The 20,968-nt window shown below is 41.6% G+C and overlaps 1 protein-coding gene across 1 annotated transcript; it reads right to left on the minus strand.

Annotated features, from left to right (window-relative positions):
- Positions 1-14,970: 14,970 nt before the first annotated feature.
- LOC106562915 (interleukin-1 beta) lies at positions 14,971-19,234 on the minus strand. The gene is made up of 7 exons (XM_014128008.3): positions 18,666-19,234; positions 18,516-18,551; positions 17,826-17,877; positions 17,359-17,581; positions 16,923-17,090; positions 16,638-16,777; positions 14,971-16,496 (listed from the first exon to the last, which is right to left on the minus strand). Exons 2-7 carry the CDS (start codon positions 18,545-18,547, stop codon positions 16,284-16,286), a joined length of 828 nt encoding a protein of 275 aa, XP_013983483.1. The 5' UTR covers positions 18,548-18,551; positions 18,666-19,234; the 3' UTR covers positions 14,971-16,283.
- Between the last annotated feature and the right edge of the window lie 1,734 nt (positions 19,235-20,968).

Genomic DNA, 20,968 nt, shown 5'->3' on the forward strand with positions numbered 1-20,968 from the left:
TTTGAAATGTCTTTATTCTTTTGGAACTTTTGTGAGTGTAATGTGTACTGTTATTTTTTCATTGTGTATTTTACTTTTGTTTATTATCTATTTCACTTGCTTTGACAATGAAGCCCCTGAAATTGAAATTGAATTGAGAGAGAGAGAGAGAGAGGAGAGAGAGAGAGAGAGAGAGAGAGAGAGAGAGAGAGAGAGAGAGAGGGAGAGAGAGAGAGAGAGAGAGAGAGAGAGGAGAGAGAGAGAGAGAGAGAGAGAGAGAGAGAGAGAGAGAGAGAGAGAGAGAGAGAGAGAGAGAGAGAGAGAGAGAGAGAGAGAGAGAGAGAGAGAGAGAGAGAGAGAGAGAGAGAGAGAGAGAGAGAGAGAGAGAGAGAGAGAGAGAGAGAGAGTGAGAGTGCAGTTGCAGTAGTGAGGCTGTGAGACATAATACCACACTGGGCTCTGTGCCAGATTAAGATGTGATTATTCCACATGCTCCCAGCAGCCCTCTGCCATCACGCTAAGTGTCTGTCTGTGGTTCCAACAACAGAGCAATTTAGAACACCTGTGAAATACTTTTGCTTGGAACACTGTATGACGTCATAGTGTTGGCCACTGTATATAAAAGCACTTTATGAAGTTAGAATGGTCACTATTATCCCTGTGTAGTTAGATCATAATGGTAGTTAGCAATAATACTCCAACTGTAGCCACAGTACCATCACTGGAGCTACGTGTCAGCTGGGTCACTGAGCACGGTTACATGCACACAATAATACGAATATTGTGGATAGTCAGATTAATATAATAGGTTGTTTAAAATGTTTACCTGCTTTGCAAGAAGAATGATTTCCCTAATAATCCTGTTTACATGGACACATCTGAAATCAGGTTACTGATGGGACTTTTGATAAACGCTCAAAATCGGCAATCAAAATAAACATTCTACCACAGTGACCATGTTATTTTTTACAAAACCTTTTTGACTCTCAATATTCAGCTCAATCCAGTCCAGTCACGGCGTCCAACCGAGCTCCATGGTCCGGAACCCTCCTTTGCGCTGGTGCCCAGTCCAGGCACGGCGTCCAACCCAGCTCTATGGCCGGAGTCCTCCTTTGTGCGTTCAGCCCGGCATGATGGCCGGATCCGGGGTCTGGGCGGGGTCTACGACCTGCACCGGAGCCGCCTCCGACACTAATCACCCCCCCACCCTCCCCATTTGGTTTCAGGTTTTAGGCCGGAGTCAGCACCTTTGGGGGGGGGGGGGGGGGGGGGGGGTACTGTCGCGCCTTGACCATAGAAAGCCCTTGGTTCTCTATGGTGTAGTGGGTCAGGGCGTGACTAGGGGGTGATCTTGTATGTTTATTTCTATGTTGGTGCTAATATGGTTCCCAATTAGAGGCAGCTGTTTATCGTTGCCTCTGATTGGGGATCATATTTAGGTAGTTATTTCCCCACCTGTGTTTTGTGGGATATTGATTGATTGTTGGTGTGTTTGGGCACTACGTCCTCATGGTCTTTGTAAGTTTTGTTATTTTGTTTTGTTAGTTTCACTTAAATCAATATGTGGAACTATACTCATGCTGCGCCTTGGTCCGCTCATTTCCAAGAACGTGACAACAGTTACATTCAGACGAGTCCAGTAACACTTGTGGGGGTCATAGAGAAAAACTGAGAACACCATCTTGCTTTAGAGAATCTCCCCTTTCCGCAGTGGGGTCACATTATCATTCAAACTGTTTGTAGCCCAAACGGTTCAGATGCTATATATCAACTATAGTCAACCCAAAATTCATGACAATCACTGGATTAGGTTGCACATCAAAATATCTTGAATCATGCATTCATTCCTACTTGGAGGTTAAATGAAACAACTTATTTCTTGAATACCTCAGCAGTCTATTTATTATACTGGGAATTAGGCTATTTTACAAAATGATTACTCATGCTTTGGATCTGACCAAATGATTGGATGGTGCCACCAATAGTTAGTGGCACCAGTGACACCTAGAGCTATGGCATCATGAAATTTGTCAGCAGGTGATTGTCATGCAAATAACTGCCGGTCTTATGGTAATTAAGAATTCATTAACATAAACATGTTTAGCTTCTCCTGACTTCCACCAATAGCCTACAAGCCACTCATGCAGACCTTTAGAACATCCACATTTTAAACATTCTAATAAATCAATTTAATACAGCCTACAAATCCAGTATAGCCTACTAATATATATGTGGCATTATTTTTCATTTAGAACGGCCCACAAAATAAAACGTAATCTGTAGCCTGCACTCAAATACCGAATGGAAGTTATGTGTGGTACGTCAATAAGGCTAGGGGAAGCTTTCCCTAAAGTAAATTTAATTAAATTGCCAAAATTATATAGCCAAATTAGCCTACTCCTGTCTATATAGAAATACCTAAAATCATTCAAAATAGTCTACTAAAGCATAATTTGGCCATAGAGGGTCATTAGCTTTTAAACACTTTTAAACACTTTTTTATATACATTGCCTACAGTGGAAGGAAATGCAAAACGTGCAATTTGGGCAGATTAATGTTGAGTTGCAACTGTCTATGAAAAGTAAATATGCCAAACCAGGCATATCACAATATTTCAAAATACAATAGCAGGAAAACATAGCTTTGAACGCAAATGGTTATTGCTGTAAAGAAAAGACAATGAAAAGACTAAACTGGATTTTTGTTATAAAAATTCTCAACTAAATTGAGTGCTCAACAGCATCTGCAATATCTCCATGCAATATCCCAGGTGAGTAAGCACTGCGCACATTCACTATTTATCATTGTTGGGTGAGTGCTACTAAAAAGTTTGTTATAATAGACAATCATTTCCTCGTCCAGTTTAGATGGAAGTCATATTCTATTTGTGTCTCCCCTTCTCATTATATGGAGAACATAGTTTTATTGATCTGTTTGTCAATGTCAGCAGAGTAGGCTACCCTGTAATTTGTCATATAAAAAAATATTCTGCCAATGTCTCCAGTCATATAAAGTGTAGTAGAATTGCATGAAATATGCTTATAAAAGGCCACATTTTTCCCAAGCAAAGAAAGAAGAAGCATATCTGATATAGTCTATAGCCTTTAAGCAGTGGTGGTTCTAGCTTGTATGGCTCCCTGGGCGAACCCCCTCTTGAGTTATATTATTGGCCTAAACTATGACTATCCTATCTACTCATCACATTACAAATAATAGGCTGTCTTACAAAAGTCTGCAAATGCGATGATGCATGGAACAATTCATTATAAAGGTGAAAATTAGCTTTCCCAAACTTGAATCTCATGCGCCGCCTAGGTATGCCAGGTAGGCTACTAAATATAGCAGCACGGGAAAGCTGGGATCCTCTTTTAAATAATGGCCAGTCAAAACTGTTTTCATATGCGATTGCGCAATAACTGGGCTTATAAGAACACGTGTTTCACTAGACTCTGTTGTCTATGTGCTCTCCAACCGTGTTCCAGGGGTGCTAGGCCTATATACCACTTTTTGAGTTATTTGGACACTTTAGTTGTGATACAAACCTTATCAAAACATATAAGCTTATGGGTTAGGCTACATGATGTTTGAGACTATAATTTGAAAAAGTCACACTACACATGCTGGGCATCATTCAAAAGTGATAATACATAATTCACAGGTGATAATATTGTCACCGATCAGACTATTCTACAATTTTATCTTGTCTTTACATACTGTATACTAAGTAGTATATGTATAAAATGCATTTTTATTTAGAATGGGCCATTATCATGCTCCTGTTGGAACAGGGGCAGGGGAAAAAATATGTAATCCATAGGCAATTAAATAGCGAATGGAGAACACTTTTCCTGTGGTTCATTTTCATGGCAGGTAGGCTACTCTGGTTGTAAAGTGAAGCAATGTGCTAAAGATTAGGAAAGTTGAGAAATAAATATAGTTGGCCTAGCCTGTAGAAAGCTGATGGGATCCTATTTTTAATAGAGGCCGTAAAAACTTTGTTGTATAGCCTATAGAAATGTTGCGCAACATGAGCTCTCATTGAGTGTTTAATTTGATTTTCGATTGCATTTGCATTGATGTCAGCATGATTAAATCAAATCAAATCAAATTGTATTGGTTACATACACGTGTTTAGCATATATTATTGCGGGTGTTGCGAAATGCTTGTGGTTCTAATTCCGACAGTGGAGCAATATCTAATAAGTAATATCTTACTTTCGCAACAAATACCCAATACAATCAAATCTAAGTAAGGAATGGAATTAAGAATATTATTGCGGGTATGGAGGAGCAATGTCAGAGTGGCATAGACTAAGATACAGTAGAATAGTATAGAATACAGTATATACATATGAGATGAGTAATGCAGGATATGTAAACATTATTAAAGTGACATTATTAAAGTGACTAGTGTTCCATTTATTAAAGTGACCAATGATTTCAAGTTTGTGTATATAGGCAGCAGCCTCTTTGTTCTAGTGATGGCTATTTAACAGTCCGATGGCTTTGAGATAGAAGCTGTTTTTCAGTTGTTCGGTCCCAGCTTTGATGCACATGTGCTGACCTCGCCTTCTGGATAATAGCGGTGTGAACAGGCAGTAGCTCGAGTGTTGTTGTCCTTGATGATCTTTTTGGCTTTCCTGTGACATCTGGTGCTGTAAGTATCCTGGGGGGCAGGTAGTTTGCTTTGCGATTGTGGGCAGTGCAGTTGTCATACCAGGAAGTGAAACAGCCCGACAGGATGCTCTCAATTGTGCATCTGTAAAAGTTTGTGAGGGTTTTAGGTGACAAGCCAAATTTATTTAGCCTCCTGAGGTTGAAGAGGCGCTGTTGCACCTTCTTCACCACGTAGTCTGTGTGGGTGGACATTTCAGTTTGTCAGTGATGGGTATGCCAAGGAACTTAAAACTTTTCACCTTCTCTACTGCTGTCCCATCTCCTTTGTTTTGTTGACGTTGAGTGAGAGGTTATTTTCCTGGCACCACACTCCCAGAGCCCTCACCTCCCTGTAGGCTCTCATCGTTGTTGGTAATCAAGCCTACTACTGTTGTGTTGTCTGAAAACTACATGATTGAGTTGGAGGCGTGCATGGCCACACAGTCATGGGTGAACAGGGAGTACAGGAGGGGGCGATTGCATCGTCTGTGGACCTATTGGGGCGGTAAGCAAATTGAATTGGGTCTAGGGTGACAGGTAAGATGAAGGTGATATGATCCTTGACTAGTCTCTCAAAGCACTTCATGATGACAGATGTGAGTGCTATGGGGCAATAGTCATTTAGTTCAGTTACCTTTGCATTCTTGGGTACATGAACAATGGAAGCCATCTTGAAGCAAGTGGGGACAGCAGACTGGGATAGGGAGAGATTGAATATGTCCGTAAACACACCAGCCAGCTGGTCTTGCATGCTCTGAGGACATCTAGGGATGCCGTCTGGGCCGGCAGCCTTGTGAGGGTTAACACGTTTAAATGTCTTACGTCGGCCACGGAGAAGGAGAGCCCATACTCCTTGGCCGCGTCGGTGGCACTGTGTTATCCTCAAAGCGGGCAAAGAAAGGTTTTTCTTTTGTAGTCTGTGATTGTCTGTAGACCCTACCACATACGTCTTGTGTCTGAGCCGTTGAATTGTGACTCCACTTTGTCTCTATACTGATGTTTTGCCTGTTTGATTGCCTTGCGGCGCCATCTTGATTAGATGAACAATAGAGCGGTACCATTAGTGACAGGCAGCTAGCAGGTTTTGTAGGCTACTAATGACCATCAGCAGCATCAGAACGCCGTTTTGGAGAAGCTAAATGGTCCCGTGGAATTTGATCATGACTCGTGACCGCTGGTGTAGCGGTAATACAGTCGCATAAGTGACACCAGGGGAAAATGTTAGTCTGGAGCAGTGGTGACCCGTCATTCAGGGAGACTTGTTTTGAGCCCCACCAGATTTGCATGTTATTTGGCATTAATATGTGTCACATATCAGTTTGCAAACAATGTAAAAAACAAACAAATCATTGCGTTAATAAAGCCGTATTTTTTGTTTTCTTGAGTAAGCTCCAAAATGCAGGTGTTTCAGCATAGCTCAGTGCTTTATGTGGTGGTGGCAAAATCTACTGGGAAAGCTCGAAAATTCAAGCCCCTTGAGTTCTGCCATAGAGTTACATTAGAAGTGCCCATTAAAGAAGGCTCAAGTTAATTGGCCACAGATAAAATGACTTCAAATCAAGTTATATCTACCATAGTTTTGATTGGAATGATCATGTCAACACCATACTATCAAAATCTTAGCTAGCAGTCATCATCATGAATCAAGTCAACAATCTACTGGCAAATCCTTTTCAATCTTTGTCATATGAAGAGAAATGATGAAGAAAAATTATAGATTAAACATTACACAACAAGTTATTTATTTATTTATCCCACAGTTCTGACTTGGTGTACAGAGAGAACACTGTAAGAACGGCCCATGTTCTAAATTCTGTCGCTGTACATTTCAAGTGCTGAACAAAATATTGACTACGTCTGTCCTAGCTCGCTCATCAATGTCTTAATCAAAATTACGGATTGTATCTTATCCGCTCGTTGTCCCCTTATACCATATTTTGTACATCTCAATTGTCAGTGGAAACCACATTTGTTTAAGGAAGTCAGCCATATCAGCTATGTTTTTTTAAAAGGCAGCAAATGAGGCTGAATGAACTGCTTCGCTGCCAGATAAGGCTCAAATGATAGCCAGGTGTAGCAGTGGTAAGGTGTTTGGGCTGCTGTCACAGTTATAGCGCAATTAATGTATTGTTTAGTGTTGTGTTATGTAGTGGCTTTGCTGGCATGCATCTACATTTAAATTATTTTTTTGCCCCACCAAGATTTCCATGCTAAAATTGCCACTGGTTTGGCGCCCTGTAATATAAACTAACACTTATAGTAGGTGTTGATTCAGGGGAACACATATGACAGGCACTCATTTGTAATATAGCCTAAGTTGTTAGCTTGGCTTTTATAAAGTGTAAGGCTTAAGTAGACAGGCAGACAAACAATAATAAGCACAATGTGACAGCAGAGAAGATACTGAGACAGATAGACAGCACAACAGAGAGGCAAACTAAATGTCTAGGGCAGAGTGCCACAGTTATAGTGATGAGTTGCATCTGCAGCGATGTTTTTACATATTGTATTCATTTAAACATGAGCTGGTTAAAAAACAGGAGGAGGACCATGTCTCGCCAGAAATGTACTGTACGTGTAATGTTAATAATGTCTGTGAAGTGATAAAAACAGCCGCCCATGAAGGGTCGTGTGTGTGTGTGTGTGTGTGTGTGTGTGTGTGTGTGTGTGTGTGTGTGTGTGTGTGTGTGTGTGTGTGTGTGTGTGTGTGTGTGTGTGTGTGTGTGTGTGTGTGTGTGTGTGTGTGTGTGTGTGTGTGTGTGTTTTTGGTTTTACTAGAAGTCCTCACAAGGATAGTAAAAAGAGGAAAATTCCGACAAGTGGGGACATTTCTCCGGTCACCACAAGTAAAAAAGGCTAGTTTAGGTTTAGAGGTTAGTTTAGGGTTACGGTTAAAATTAGGGTTAGGGATAGGGATTATAGGTTAGGTTTACAGTTAAGGGTTAGGGGTTAGGGAAAATAGGATTTTGAATGGGAATCAATTGATTAGTCCCCACAAAGATTGTTAAACAAATGCATGTGTGTGTGTGTGTGTGTGTGTGTGTGTCAGCAACAGAATATAGCAGTCTATTTGCAACAAAAGAGAGACAGATGCACAAACAAACAGAGAGAGGGGGAGCGCAATACAACATATGCTGAAGCTACAGTGGCTTGCGAAAGTATTCACCCCCCTTGCCATTTTTCCTGTTTTGTTGCCTTACAACCTGGAATTAAACTAGATTTTTTGGGGGGTTTGTATCATTTGATTTAAGCAACATGACTACAACTTTGAAGATGAAAAATATTTTTTATTGTGAAACAAACAACAAATAAGACAAAAAAAGCATGCATAACTATTCAACCCCACCTTTTGTAGCAATTACAGCTGCAAGTCTCTTGGGGTATGTCTCTATAAGCTTGGCACATCTATCCACTGGGATTTTTGCCCATTCTTCAAGGCAAAACTTCTCCAGCTCCTTCAAGTTGGATGGGTTCCGCTGGTGTACAGCAATATTTAAGTCATACCACAGATTCTCAATTGGATTGAGGTCTGGGCTTTGACTAGGCCATTCCAAGACATTTAAATGTTTCCTCTTAAATCACTTGAGTGTTGCTTTAGCAGTATACTAAGGGTCATTGTCCTGCTGGAAGGTGAACCTCCGTCCAAGTCTCAAATCTCTGGAAGACTGAAACAGGTTTCCCAAAAGAATTTCCCTTTATTTAGCGCCATCCTTCAATTCTGACCAGTTTCCCAGTCCCTGCCGATGAAAAACATCCCCACAGCATGATGCTGCCAACACTATGATTCACTGTGGGGATGGTGTTCTCGGGGTGATGAGAGGTGTTGGGTTTGCGCCAGACATAGCATTTTCCTTGATGGCCAAAAAGCTCATTTTTGTCTCATCTGACCAGAGTGGCGTCAGAGTCTGACGCCACATTCTTCCATATGTTTGGGGAGTCTCCCACATGCCTTTTGGCGGACACCAAACGTGTTTGCTTATTTATTTCTTTAAGCAATGGCTTTTTTCAGGCCACTCTTCCATAAAGCCCAGCTCTGTGGAGTGTACAGCTTAAAGTGGTCCTATGGACAGATATTCCAATCTCCGCTGTGGAGCAGCTCCTTTGCAGCTCCTTCAGGGTTATCTTTGGTCTCTTTCTTGCTTCTCTGATTAATGCCCTCCTCGCCTGGTCCGTGAGTTTTGGTGGGCGGCCCTCTCTTGACAGGTTTGTTGTGGTGCCATATTCTTTCCATTTTTTAAGAATGGATTTAATGGTGCTCATGGGGATGTTCAAAGTTTCTGATATTTTTTTATAACCCAACCCTGATCTGTACTTCTCCACAACTTTGTCCCTGACCTGTTTGGAGAGCTCTTTGGTCTTCATGGTGCCGCTTGCTTGGTGGAGCCCCTTGCTTAGTGGTGTTGCAGACTCTGACGCCTTTTAGAACAGGTGTATATATATACTGAGATCATGTGACAGATCATGTGACACTTAGATTGCACACTAACTTTTAACTAATTATGTGACTTCTGAAGGTAATTGGTTGCACCAGATCTTATTTAAGGGCTTCATAGCAAAGGGGGTGAATACATATGCACACACCACTTTTCAGTTTTTTATTTTTTAGAATTTTTTTAAACAAGTTTTTTTTTTCATTTCACTTCACAGATTTGGACTATTTTGTGTATGTCCATTACATGAAATCCAAATAAAAATCTATTTAAATTACAGGTTGTAATGCAACAAAATAGGAAAAACGGCAAGAGGGATGAATACTTTTGCAAGGCATTGCGCTTGTCCATTTACCAACTGTACCGATTATACTGTACTTGATCATTCTACTACTGCTATGGGCAACCAGCTCTGCTTCTCTAGCGGCCCAGAGAGGAAACCCTCTGAGCATGCGCACAAACAGGGGGGCTTGAGAGGGGGGGAATGAGGGAGCGAGGGAGAGAGAGCGAGAGAAGGAAAGAGTTGCATGACAAATGAGAGCAAGAGAGAGGGTATATGTGAGAGAGGGAGAAGGTGGGAGTGAGGGAGTACCATGATGGACAGAGGGAGAGAGAGGGAGGGAGGGAGTAGCATGAGGAAGGGAGGGAGTAGCATGACGGTGGGATCCTGTGCTTGCAAGAGGAAGTGGTGATCCTGCTGTGATGCCGGGCTGCTGGCCTATATTTAGCTTGTTTTGCCATGTAACCGGAATCTGCATGGCAGAGGCATACACGCTCACGCATGAACACACAGACGCGCATGCACGCACGCACGCATCCACGCACGCACCCAAACACACACACATAGTCTTCACATAGTCTTGTACAGCTAACTTTGTGGGGACACACAATTCAGTCCCATTCAAAATCCTATTTTCCCTAACCCTAACCATAATCTTAACCCTAACCCTAACCTTAACCCTAACCTTGGACCAAAAACCTAACCTTAACCCTAACCCTAGCTCCAACCCTAACCCTTAACGTAATTCTAACCCTAACACTTATTCTAACCTTAACCCTAAACCCCCTAGAAATAGCATTTGACCTTGTGGGTACTCACAAAATACCCCCAGTTGGTCAAATTTGTGTTTGTTTTTTCACACACACACACACACACACACACACACACACACACACACACACACACACACACACACACACACACACACACACACACACACACACACACACACACACACACACACACACACACAACACACACACACACACGCGCGCACGCACACACACAGAGAGAGCGAGATAGAGATTCATACACACACACACACAGAGAGAGAGATTCATACATACCCACACAAACACGACTTTGTGTGTGTCTGTGTGTATTCGTGCTAACATATTCACCCATACATCACCAGATGAGAGTATCATCAGATGAGAAGCCGTGTCCAGTGTCATGTTCAGTGTCTAATGGTAACACTGCATCTCTCTCTCTCTCTCTGTGTTCTGTCTAATTGTAACACAGCATCTCTCTCTCTCTCTCTCTCTCTCTCTCTCTCTCTCTCTGTTTTCAGTGTCTAATGGTAACTCAGCATCTCTCTCTCTCTCTCTCTCTCACTCTCTGTGTTCAGTATCTAATGGTAACACAGCATCTCTCTCTCTCTCTCTCTCTGTGTGTGTGTGTTCAGTGTCTAATTGTCTAATGGTAACACAGCATCTCACTCCCTCTCTGTCTCTCTCTTTCTCTCTCTCTCTCTCTCTCTCTCTCTCTCTCTCTCTCTCTCTCTGTGTTCAGTGTCTAATTGTAACACAGCATCTTTCTCTCTCACTGTGTGTTCAGTGTCTAATGGTAACACAGCATCTCTCTCTCTCTCTCTCTCTCTCTCTGTGTGTTCAGTGTCTAATAGTAACAAAGCATCGCTCTCGCTCTCTCTCTCTCTCTCTCTCTCTCTCTCTCTCTCTCTGTGTGTGTTCAGTGTCTAGTGCAGGGATAGGCAACGCTGGTCCTGGAATGCGCAGGTACTTCATGTTTTTGATTTAACTGACATGGAAGACCAGGTGTGTTGAATTTAGGCAATCACCAAAATGATAAATTAACTATGTTTCTCAGTGTGCTGCTGTAACAAGCCTCTTTCAAGGGGGGTGTGTGTGTGGAATCAGGAGCAGGAGAGCAGAAGGGTTCCAGGGAAACAAATGTATTTTAATACAGGCGGTCCCAAAGGCCCAGCACAAACACACAAGGTAACCGCACAAAATGAATCATCCATCCACAGGGATAGGAACACAGTTCACACAGAGGAGAAACCTCAACTCCGAAATCTAGAGAACACAAATGTCCACAGTAAAAACACATACCGCACAAAACGAAACAAAATCCCGTGGTGCAGGCACGCACCCCTTACCGTACTAATTAGTAACAATCCCGCACACAGCCTAACCTGCAGCGGGGAAAATTAAACCCACCGAATCAGACACAACAAGACACAGGTGTGACAAACGAGACAGTGCTAAACGAAAAAGGTAAATGGGATCGGTGGCAGCTAGTAGGCCGGCGACGACGACCGCCGAGCCTTGCCCGAACAGGGAGAGGAGCCACCTTTGGTGGAAGTCGTGACAGCTGCCTAGTTGGGACAAAATCCTGCAGTACCTGCGGCACTCCAGGAACAGGGTCACCTACCCCTGGTCTAGTGGTAACACAGCAGATTTTTGGGGTATGCAGACCTGAGAGCATAAAAAGTCCCAGTCTACATTCTAGCATTCCCTCTCTGCCCCTGATATGAATCTGTCCTATTTTTACTTCCTAGAGCCAAAACCGCACACCGCCTCACAACCTGCCTCTCTCTACTATTCCACATACATTATGTACAGCTACAACACAGCACCCAACATCGCCACACATTGCGGGAACCAATCGCATGGCCTACAGAGATATCCCCATGCAAACTAGCGTACCAACGACCAAATAATACATATTTTTGTTGTGGCCCTGGCCAAGCACAACAGATTCTATTTGTCAACTAATCATCAAGCCTTTGACAAGTTGAATGATGTGTTTTTGCAAAGGGATGGTCATTGTGCCTTCATACAGTGAGTATCTGTCCCTAATACATATTGTCAATCACTCCCTTGTGCCGGTGTGTACAGTCGTGGCCAAAAGTTTTGAGAATGACATAAATATTAATTTCCACAAAGTTTGCTGCTTCAGTGTCTTTAGATATTTTTGTCAGATGTTACTATGGAACACTGAAGTATAATTATAAGCATTTCATAAGTGTCAAAGGCTTTCATTGACAATTACATGAAGTTGATGCAAAGAGTCAATATTTGTAGTGTTGACCCTTCTTTTTCAAGACCTCTACAATCCGCCCTGGCATGCTGTCAATTAACTGCTGGGCCACATCTTGACTGATGGCAGCCCATTCTTGCATAATCAATGCTTGGAGTTTGTCAGAATTTGTGGGGTAAGTGGGGTAAGTTGAGCCAAAGGGGTAAGTTGAGCCACACTTGTTTCTAGGAAACCATATACAAAACAAATAATTTGACCAAATATTTAGGAAGAGGTCATCAATTCGTGGAGTATGTGAAGGAAGAAACCACATCGGAAAAAGTGTTAAGCAATGTAGGTCCAGAAAACTGATTTTCAGCAAGTCAAATGAATGTGTTAGAGGTTTCCCGATGCTTTTATCTAAACCAAAGTAGATCATTTAAAGATTGTTCTATACATCAGTTGGAGTCTTTTAGCTTCAATATGAGGTCCTAAACCTAGCATGAAAGTGCATCCTTGTAGTCAAAATATTTGCCAATGGCCATGGGGTAAGTTGATCCAATGGTTGAGCCAATGACAAGTTGAGCAAATTGAAGTGCTTTCTTCCCAGGTGTACTGCAAGGCTTATCGCAGGGCCTGGCATATGTTAAAAGCGTTTAAGTACAAAGTGTTTGTTAAGTGTTAAAAGATGCTTAAAGTGATTAAAAAGACAAAATAGCGATTGTGTTTAATTGTATTTGGGAAATAAAGAAAGATGTCGTTTTGAAAAGGTAGTGGTCAATTTTCATTCGGTACATACATTTGTAGGCCACTTAACTTACCCTGTCCCGTGGCTCAACTTATCCAATATACTACTTTTTTTGGACAAGCTATGTTTTAAAAACTGTAATATTTCCAAAATCTCTGATTATTTCCAGGGATACACAAGATCCTGAAATATAGTGTATTTGGAAAGTATTCAGATCCCTTGACTTTCTCCACATTTTGTTACATTACAGCCTTATTCTAAAATAGATTCAATTGTATTTTTCCCTCATCAATTTACACACAATACATCATAATGACAAAGCAAAAACAGGTTTATAGACATGTTTGCAAATGTATAAAAAAAAATATAACATTTACATAAGCATTCAGACGCTTTACTCAGTACTTTGTTGAAGCACCTTTGGCAGCGATTACAGCCTCACGTCTTCTTGGGTATGACACTACAAGCTTAGCACACTTGTACTTGGGGAGTTTCTCCCATCTCCGTCTGCAGATCCTCTCAAGCTCTGTCAGGTTGGATGGGGAGCGTCGCTGCACATCTATCTTCAGGTCTCTCCAGAGATGTTAGATGGGGTTCAAGTCGAGGCTCTGGCTGGACAACTCAAGGACATTCAGAGACTTGTCCCAAAGCCACTGCTGCATTGTCTTGGCTTTGTGCTTAGGGTCATTGTCCTGTTGGAAGGTGAACCTTCGCCCCCAGTCTGAGGTCCTGAGCGCTCTGGAAAAGGTTTTCATCAAGGATCTCTCTGTACTTTGCTCTGTTCATCTTTCCCTCGATCCTGACTAGTCTCGCAGTCCCTGCCGCTGAAAAACATCCCCACAGCATGATGCTGCCACCACCATGCTTCACAGTAATGATGGTGCCAGGCTTCCTCCAGATGTGAAGCTTGGCATTCAGGTCAAAGAGTTCAATCTTGGTTTCATCAGACCAGAGAATCTTGTTTCTCAGGGTCTGAAACTCCTTTAGGTGCCTTTAGACAAACTCCAAGCAGACTGTCATGTGCCTTTTACTGAGGAGTGGCTTCCGTCTGGCCACTCTACCATAAAGGCCTAATTGGTGGACTGCTGCAGAGATGGTTATCATTCTGGAAGGTTCTCTCATCTCCACAGAGGAATTCTGGAGCTCTGCCAGAGTAACCAGTGGGTTCTTGTTCACCTCCCTGACCAAGGCCCTTCTCCCCCAATTGCTCAGTCTGGCCGGGCGGCAAGATCTAGTAAAGAGTCTTGGTGGTTCCAAACTTCATCCATTTATGTTGGAGACCACTGTGTTCTTGGGGACCTTCAATGCTGCAGACATTTTTTGATACCCTTCCCCAGATCTGTGCCTCAACACAAGCCTGACTCAGCGCTCTACGGACAATTCCTTCGACCTCACGGCTTGGGTTTTTCTCTGACATGCACTGTCAACTCTGGGACCTTATATAGACAGGTGTGTGGCTTTCCAAATCATGTCCAATCAATTGAATTTACCACAGGTGGACTCCAATCAAGTTGTAGGAACATCTCAAGGATGATCAATAGAAACAGGATGCACCTGAGCTCAATTTCGAGTCTCATAGCAAAGGGTCTGAATACTTATGTAATTTATTTGTTTTCGCTTTGTCATTATGGGGTATTGTGTGTAGATTGATGAGGGAAAAAAGAATTGAACCAATTTTAGAATAAGGCAGTAACATAACAAAATGTGGACAAAGTCAAGGGGTCTGAATACTTTCCAAATGCACTGTATGTAGATATCTTTATCAGAAAGAATACTATATTTCCCTTGATGGAGTGATGCTGAATGCAACAAAAATTCTCACTTTACCCCACTCTCCACTACCTTAGGTAGGTGTTGTGAGTTTCAGGTTGACCGTCCATCCTCAACTTCCAAATGCATTGAATAGATTCACTTTATTTCCAACATACAGTAAAATACATCATATTGAAATGTTAAAACATATACAGCACCAGTCGAAAGTTTGGACCCACCTACTAATTCCAGGGTTTTTCTTTATTTCTACAATGTAGAATAATAGTGAAGACATCAAAACTATGAAATAACACATGGAATCATGTAGTAACCAAAAAAAAGTGTTAAACAAATCAAATCCAAACTTTTGAATGGTACTGTACATTTTGAAGAATTGAAAAACAACAATATTTGCGCTAAAAGACAAAGAACATTGTGTGTTACATATTAGTTGATGTTAGCTGTTTATGTTCAATGTTAGCTTATGAGATAAAAACTAAGTTAATCGTAAAATTAGAAAAGTGATGATTGACTGGCATTCCTATAGAAAAAACTAAATAGCACTAAAAAGGCACAATTTCAATGTCGATAAATGCTTCAAATAAAAATGACATCTGCAATGTTAGACAATGAAAAGTAATGATTCACATCGTAATAGGAAATACAAAAATAAAATATCCTCTTCACTGATTTGAAGCAGATCATTCAGTACAAACAGAGACATTTTCAAAAATGACTTGTATCCAAGACAGTACAAAAAGTTGAAAAAATAAATTAACAATTCTAGTCTTTTCTACTCTAGTGTAATGTATGCATTTTATACTTAGCACTGTAGCCATAAGATAAAGAATTCAATATGAATTGACTTTTTTTTTTATGTAACACTTTGAACATTTACATCTGTGGCTATAACATTGCGAAGCTAGACCAATGTCTTCTTGATCCTGTGTAATGTATGCATGCTACAGAGCAATCAGTTCTAACTGGGCCTTCCCTGAAAGAGTAAAATAAAAACTCCACCAAATAATGATATTTTGGTATTTGTTTCATTAGTCTATTGTTGATATAGTCCCCAAAACAGTTTCATGTCAGCAATAAAGTGTATAACTTTCAAAATACTGAAATACTGCCGGTATCAACAATGGACTAATGAACAAAAAACACCAAAAGATAGCTTCTGAGGTAAAACACAATACTGCAGAAGAGAGAATAAACACAGCACCATCTGCTGGTCAAGCACCCTCACTACAACCACACCACTTTCAATAAACATTGGTGGTGGTTTAAGGAAGTAGTTAGTTACCACACAATGTAACGCTGTTTGAGTTTGAGAAAAGCAGAGCTCTATCAATTCAACATTCAACTCCTCTACAATATCAGTCGGTCTATCTTCTCAGATTCACCCTACACTCTCTCTCTGGTTGTACATACACTATGGGGACAGATTGTGTGTGTTTAGTTTTTGACCATGAAGTTGATGAGCTTTCTGGCATCCTGTTTCTGACACATCTCTATGGGCTGGCTTGGCTCCGGTGAGGTGCTGATGAACCAGCCGGGGTACATGGCCGACTCGAAGGTGGTCAGGGAGAAGCCAGTGGTATTCTTGTAGAAGAGGAAGCGAACTGTTTTTTCATGAGCCCTGATGGTTGTTAACTGGTCCTCACAGCACTGAGAGAAAGAGAAAGAGAGAAAGAGAGAAGGAAAGGATTAGGATGATGCGGTGAGGTAAGTGTGTGTGGGTTTGAGTGATAAATGTGAGTAAGTACCTGCATGTGACTGAGTAAGTGGGTGAGTAAGTGAGAGACTGACCTCCAACTGTACGACAGGAGTTGCGCTGTCTGTCTGCTTGGAGCAGGAGAGTTTCCATTTGTCTATCCCTAAGACAACTGGCAGGGCCTGATTGGTGGTGGTGGTGCTGGCATTACTATACTTGGAGAGGTTGAACCTCGCTGAGAATGAGAGAGAAAGAGTTAAAGGGCATCTTCACTATTTTTGTCATTTTTAACACTCATCTATGATGTTGCCGATTTTGGTAAAGGCTGCTAAAAACAAAGCTTACAGAATGCTTGCGATGTAGTTTGGCAGTTAGCCTACCTCTCCGGTTGTTGCCTCCCTGGATTGTGACGGCCTTCAGCTCCATGGTTCTGTGGCAGTACACCAGGCTCTTCTGGTGATGGTCACACAGGCTATACTGCTCGGGGCTGCCAATCTGCTCAAAGGTCCCCGCTCCCATTGGCTCCTGCATCGGGACCATCACACACTCTACACAGAGGAGGGAGGGGGCAGTGGAGGGGGAAAACAGAAGGGGGGGGGGGGGGGGGGAGAAAGGGTGGAGACACAGGACAAGGACCGTCAATCAATTGAATTGTTTAGGGAACTGGGCCTAAAATAACTGAAAAGCAGTACAGTATAATCAAAGAGTATAGAGTCCAGGGTTAGGGGTAAATTTCATTCATATTATGAGGAAAATGTGGAAAATGAATTTCAGTTTAGTTCCAGAATTGATGAAACGGCACGGCAGTCTAGGCACCTTCCACCAGGTTATCCATGATGATGCTGCAAAACTGCTCGTCGGTGCACTCCATGTCCATGGAAGTGTGTGTGGAGTCGGACTTCTGGAAGGGGTTTTTCATCCTATGCAGCGCAATCACCAGGTGAGCCACCTGTCTCATGCCTCCCCGATGCTGTAGGATAACCTCCAAGTCGAGGCTCAGGCCCGCGTGCAGCCCACAGCGCTCCATCTCTGGTCCACTCTACACACACGTAATCAGAATGAGAGTTCATGTAGAAGAAAAAAAAATCACAACGATTTTTTTCTGTTGAACATGCCACCACTTAAGGCAATTTAATATCAAAGAGTACCTTTTTTGGTCCTCTTTATGTAAAAACACACTCACCCTACATTTGTGATGCTCTGTCTAAAGTCTACAACTGGTGTATCCTAATCCTTGTGGCGCTTGCCATTCTTTTTTATGCAAGGTTAACAAAATGTCTTACCTTCGCATCAGGCAGGTGGTATTTGGTTTCAAACTCCATACTTGAACATGAGCTGCAGAGAAAAAAAACGAAAGATGTTAGCCTAAAACGCCATCTTCCTATTCAAGCTCAGATAAACAAGCTATTTTTGTATAGGAGGTGGGTCTACCATTTCTAAAAACGTACAAAAATAACTAGACAAACTAGGTTTGTGAAAACTGCATATACACCAGCAAATTGGAAATTGGCAATCTGCCGTTCAAGCAATAACAAAGCTGAGGGATGGGGCTGGAGAAATGTAACCACCCTCAAATTCATAGACAGAGCTATGGATGCATGGACTGACATGATATCAAAATTATATATTGAACCATACAGTGTTTGTTTACAATTACATTGTTTACAAACAAAGGCGTAAAACAAGCTATATTTTGGGTTCTGAAGAGGTTAGACAGTTGAACGAATCTCGCGAGGCAGTTATATTCTGCAAGAATCAATGGCTGTATATCATTCATTTAAAAGTCCAAAACATGTAGCACTCTCAAATTTCCCTTTTTAGGTAATGATTTATTTGTGTCATCTTCAATTAGGATATTTTACTGTAGGCTATATATATTTACCGGAAGGGTAATAAATAAATTCAAACAAAAAACACAGTGTAAGAACGGGGATTGATACAGTATTCCTCAGAAATCAATTTAGACAACCTACCTCGGGAGAGCGTCTGCTAAATCGAAGTCCATGATTCTGAGAGAAAATGAGAACAAAAATTATTTGAGATGACCATAAAATACTTTAAATGAATTGTATATTTCAAAAACGTATTTTAAAAAGTTAAGTACGTTTTTCTAAATAGCTCACCTTTAGAGAGAGTTTATATGCTGGAAGAGTTGTCTGTCGGACTTGAAGTGAGAAACTGGTGTACAACGTGCCAAGACACGCTTTAAATCGGCCGTTTACGAGAGCATCATAACGACCGCAAGCGACTGCCGAATGACTGATCTACAAATCACCTTGCATGATAAATAATGACTCGTTCTACTTTGTAGATCAGTCAGTCATTCAACATTTCACCCATGATACATTGCGGGTTCGATCCTCTTGAACACGGCCATAGACTACCCGCGTCTAGAACAGGAGAAACTCCCGCATTTCCGCTGAACGTGGTCGAAAAAGTAAACGCACTTTCAGAGTTTCATCCAAGGGGCCAGGGTTCCGGTCTCGAAGCACGATTTCGACTTGTCGTACAGTCTTACTTCCGTACTGCAGTTTAACTGACGATCTGCCCAGAAAGACAAATTCCACAGATTGCCACATAAAGATATCAGATTTGAAATCTCCTAAAAAAACACTTTAGTCATTACCTTTGTGCACAAAACATCCATTGAATTGTACAAATAATTGTCACTTACCACGTTTCCATCTACAGTTTTTATGTGAGTAAAATCATACTCTATAAAAATAAATAAATGCAGTCAGATCTTTTCGTGTGAGTAAAATTAATTATGCGAGAAATGCCTTTATGCTCAAATATTGATATAATAACCATCATATCTAAGTAATCTTGGAGTCCCGCGATGGTATGGTGTGTGGTCCTCCCACTATGACTTAGGAAACCATGCAGTTCATTAGGCTAGAGATTGACATTTACATTTTAGTCATTTAGTAAATGCTCTTATCCAGAGCAATTATGGTTAAGTGCCTTGGTTAAGGGCACATCAACATATTTTTCACCTCGTCAGCTAGGAGATTTGAACCAGTGACCTTTTGGTTACTGGCCCCATGCTTTTAACCACTAGGCTACCTAGGCCAGTTATGAACAAGTTCTCATTTACAACGGTGACCTGGCCAAGACAAAGCAAAGCAGTGCGACAAAAACAACAACACAGAGTTACACATGAACAAACATACAGTCATTTACATTTTAGTCATTTAGCAAATGCTCTTATCCAGAGCAATTATGGTTAAGTGCCTTGGTAACACAATAGAAAAATCTATGTACAGTAGAAGTTGGAAATTTACATATTTGTACATTTGTTTTTCAACCACCACAAATTTCTTGTTAACAAACTATAGTTTTGGCAAGTCGGTTAGGACATCTACTTTGTGCATGACACAAGTCATTTTCCCAACAATTGTTTACAGACAGATATCTTCACTTATAATTCACTGTGTTACAATTCCAGTGGTCAAAGGTTTACATACACTAAGTTGACTGTGCCTTTAAACAGCTTGGAAAATTCCAGAAAATTATGTCATGGCTTTAGAAGCTTCTGATAGGCTAATTGACATAATTTGAGTCTATCGGAGGTGTACCTGTGGATGTATTTCAAGGCCTACCTTCAAACTCAGTGCCTCTTTGCTTGACATCATGGGAAAATCAAAAGAAATCAGCCAAGACCTCAGAAAAAAAAATTGTTGACCTCCACAAGTCTGGTTAGTCCTTGGGAGCAATTTCCAAATGCCTGGAGGTATCACGTTCATCTGTACAAACAATAGTACGCAAGTATAAACACCATGGGACCACGCAGCTGTCACACCGCTCAAGAAGGAGGCGCATTCTGTCTCCTAGAGATGAATGTACTTTGGTGCGAAAAGTGCATATCAATCCCAGAACAGCAAAGGACCTTGTGAAGATGCTGGAGGAAACCGGTATAAAAGTATCTATATCCACAGTAAAACGAGTCCTATATCGACATAACCTGAAAGGCCACTCAGCAAGGAAGAAGCCACTTCTCCAAAACCGCCATAAAAAAAGCCAGACTACGGTTTGCAACTGCACGTGGGGACAAAGATCGTACATCTCAAGACATCAGTCAGGAAGTTAAAGCTTGGTCGCAAAATGGGTCTTCCAAATGGACAGTGACCCCAAGCATATTTCCAAAGTTTTGGTGAAATGGCTTAAGGACAACAAAGTCAAGGTATTGAAGTGGCCATCACAAAGCCCTGACCTCAATCCTATAGAAAATGTGTAGGCAGAACTGAAAAAGCATGTGCGAGCAAGGAGGCCTACAAACCTGACTCAGTTACACCAGCTCTGTCAGGAGGAATGGGCCATAATTCACCAAACTTATTGTGGGAAGCTTGTGGATGGCTACCCGACACGTTTGACCCAAGTTAAACAATTTGAAGGCAATGCTACCAAATACTAATTGAGTGTTTGT

The sequence above is a fragment of the Salmo salar genome, chromosome 11, assembly GCF_965601325.2.
Source record: "Salmo salar chromosome 11, fSalSal1, whole genome shotgun sequence".
Taxonomy (NCBI): domain Eukaryota; kingdom Metazoa; phylum Chordata; class Actinopteri; order Salmoniformes; family Salmonidae; genus Salmo; species Salmo salar.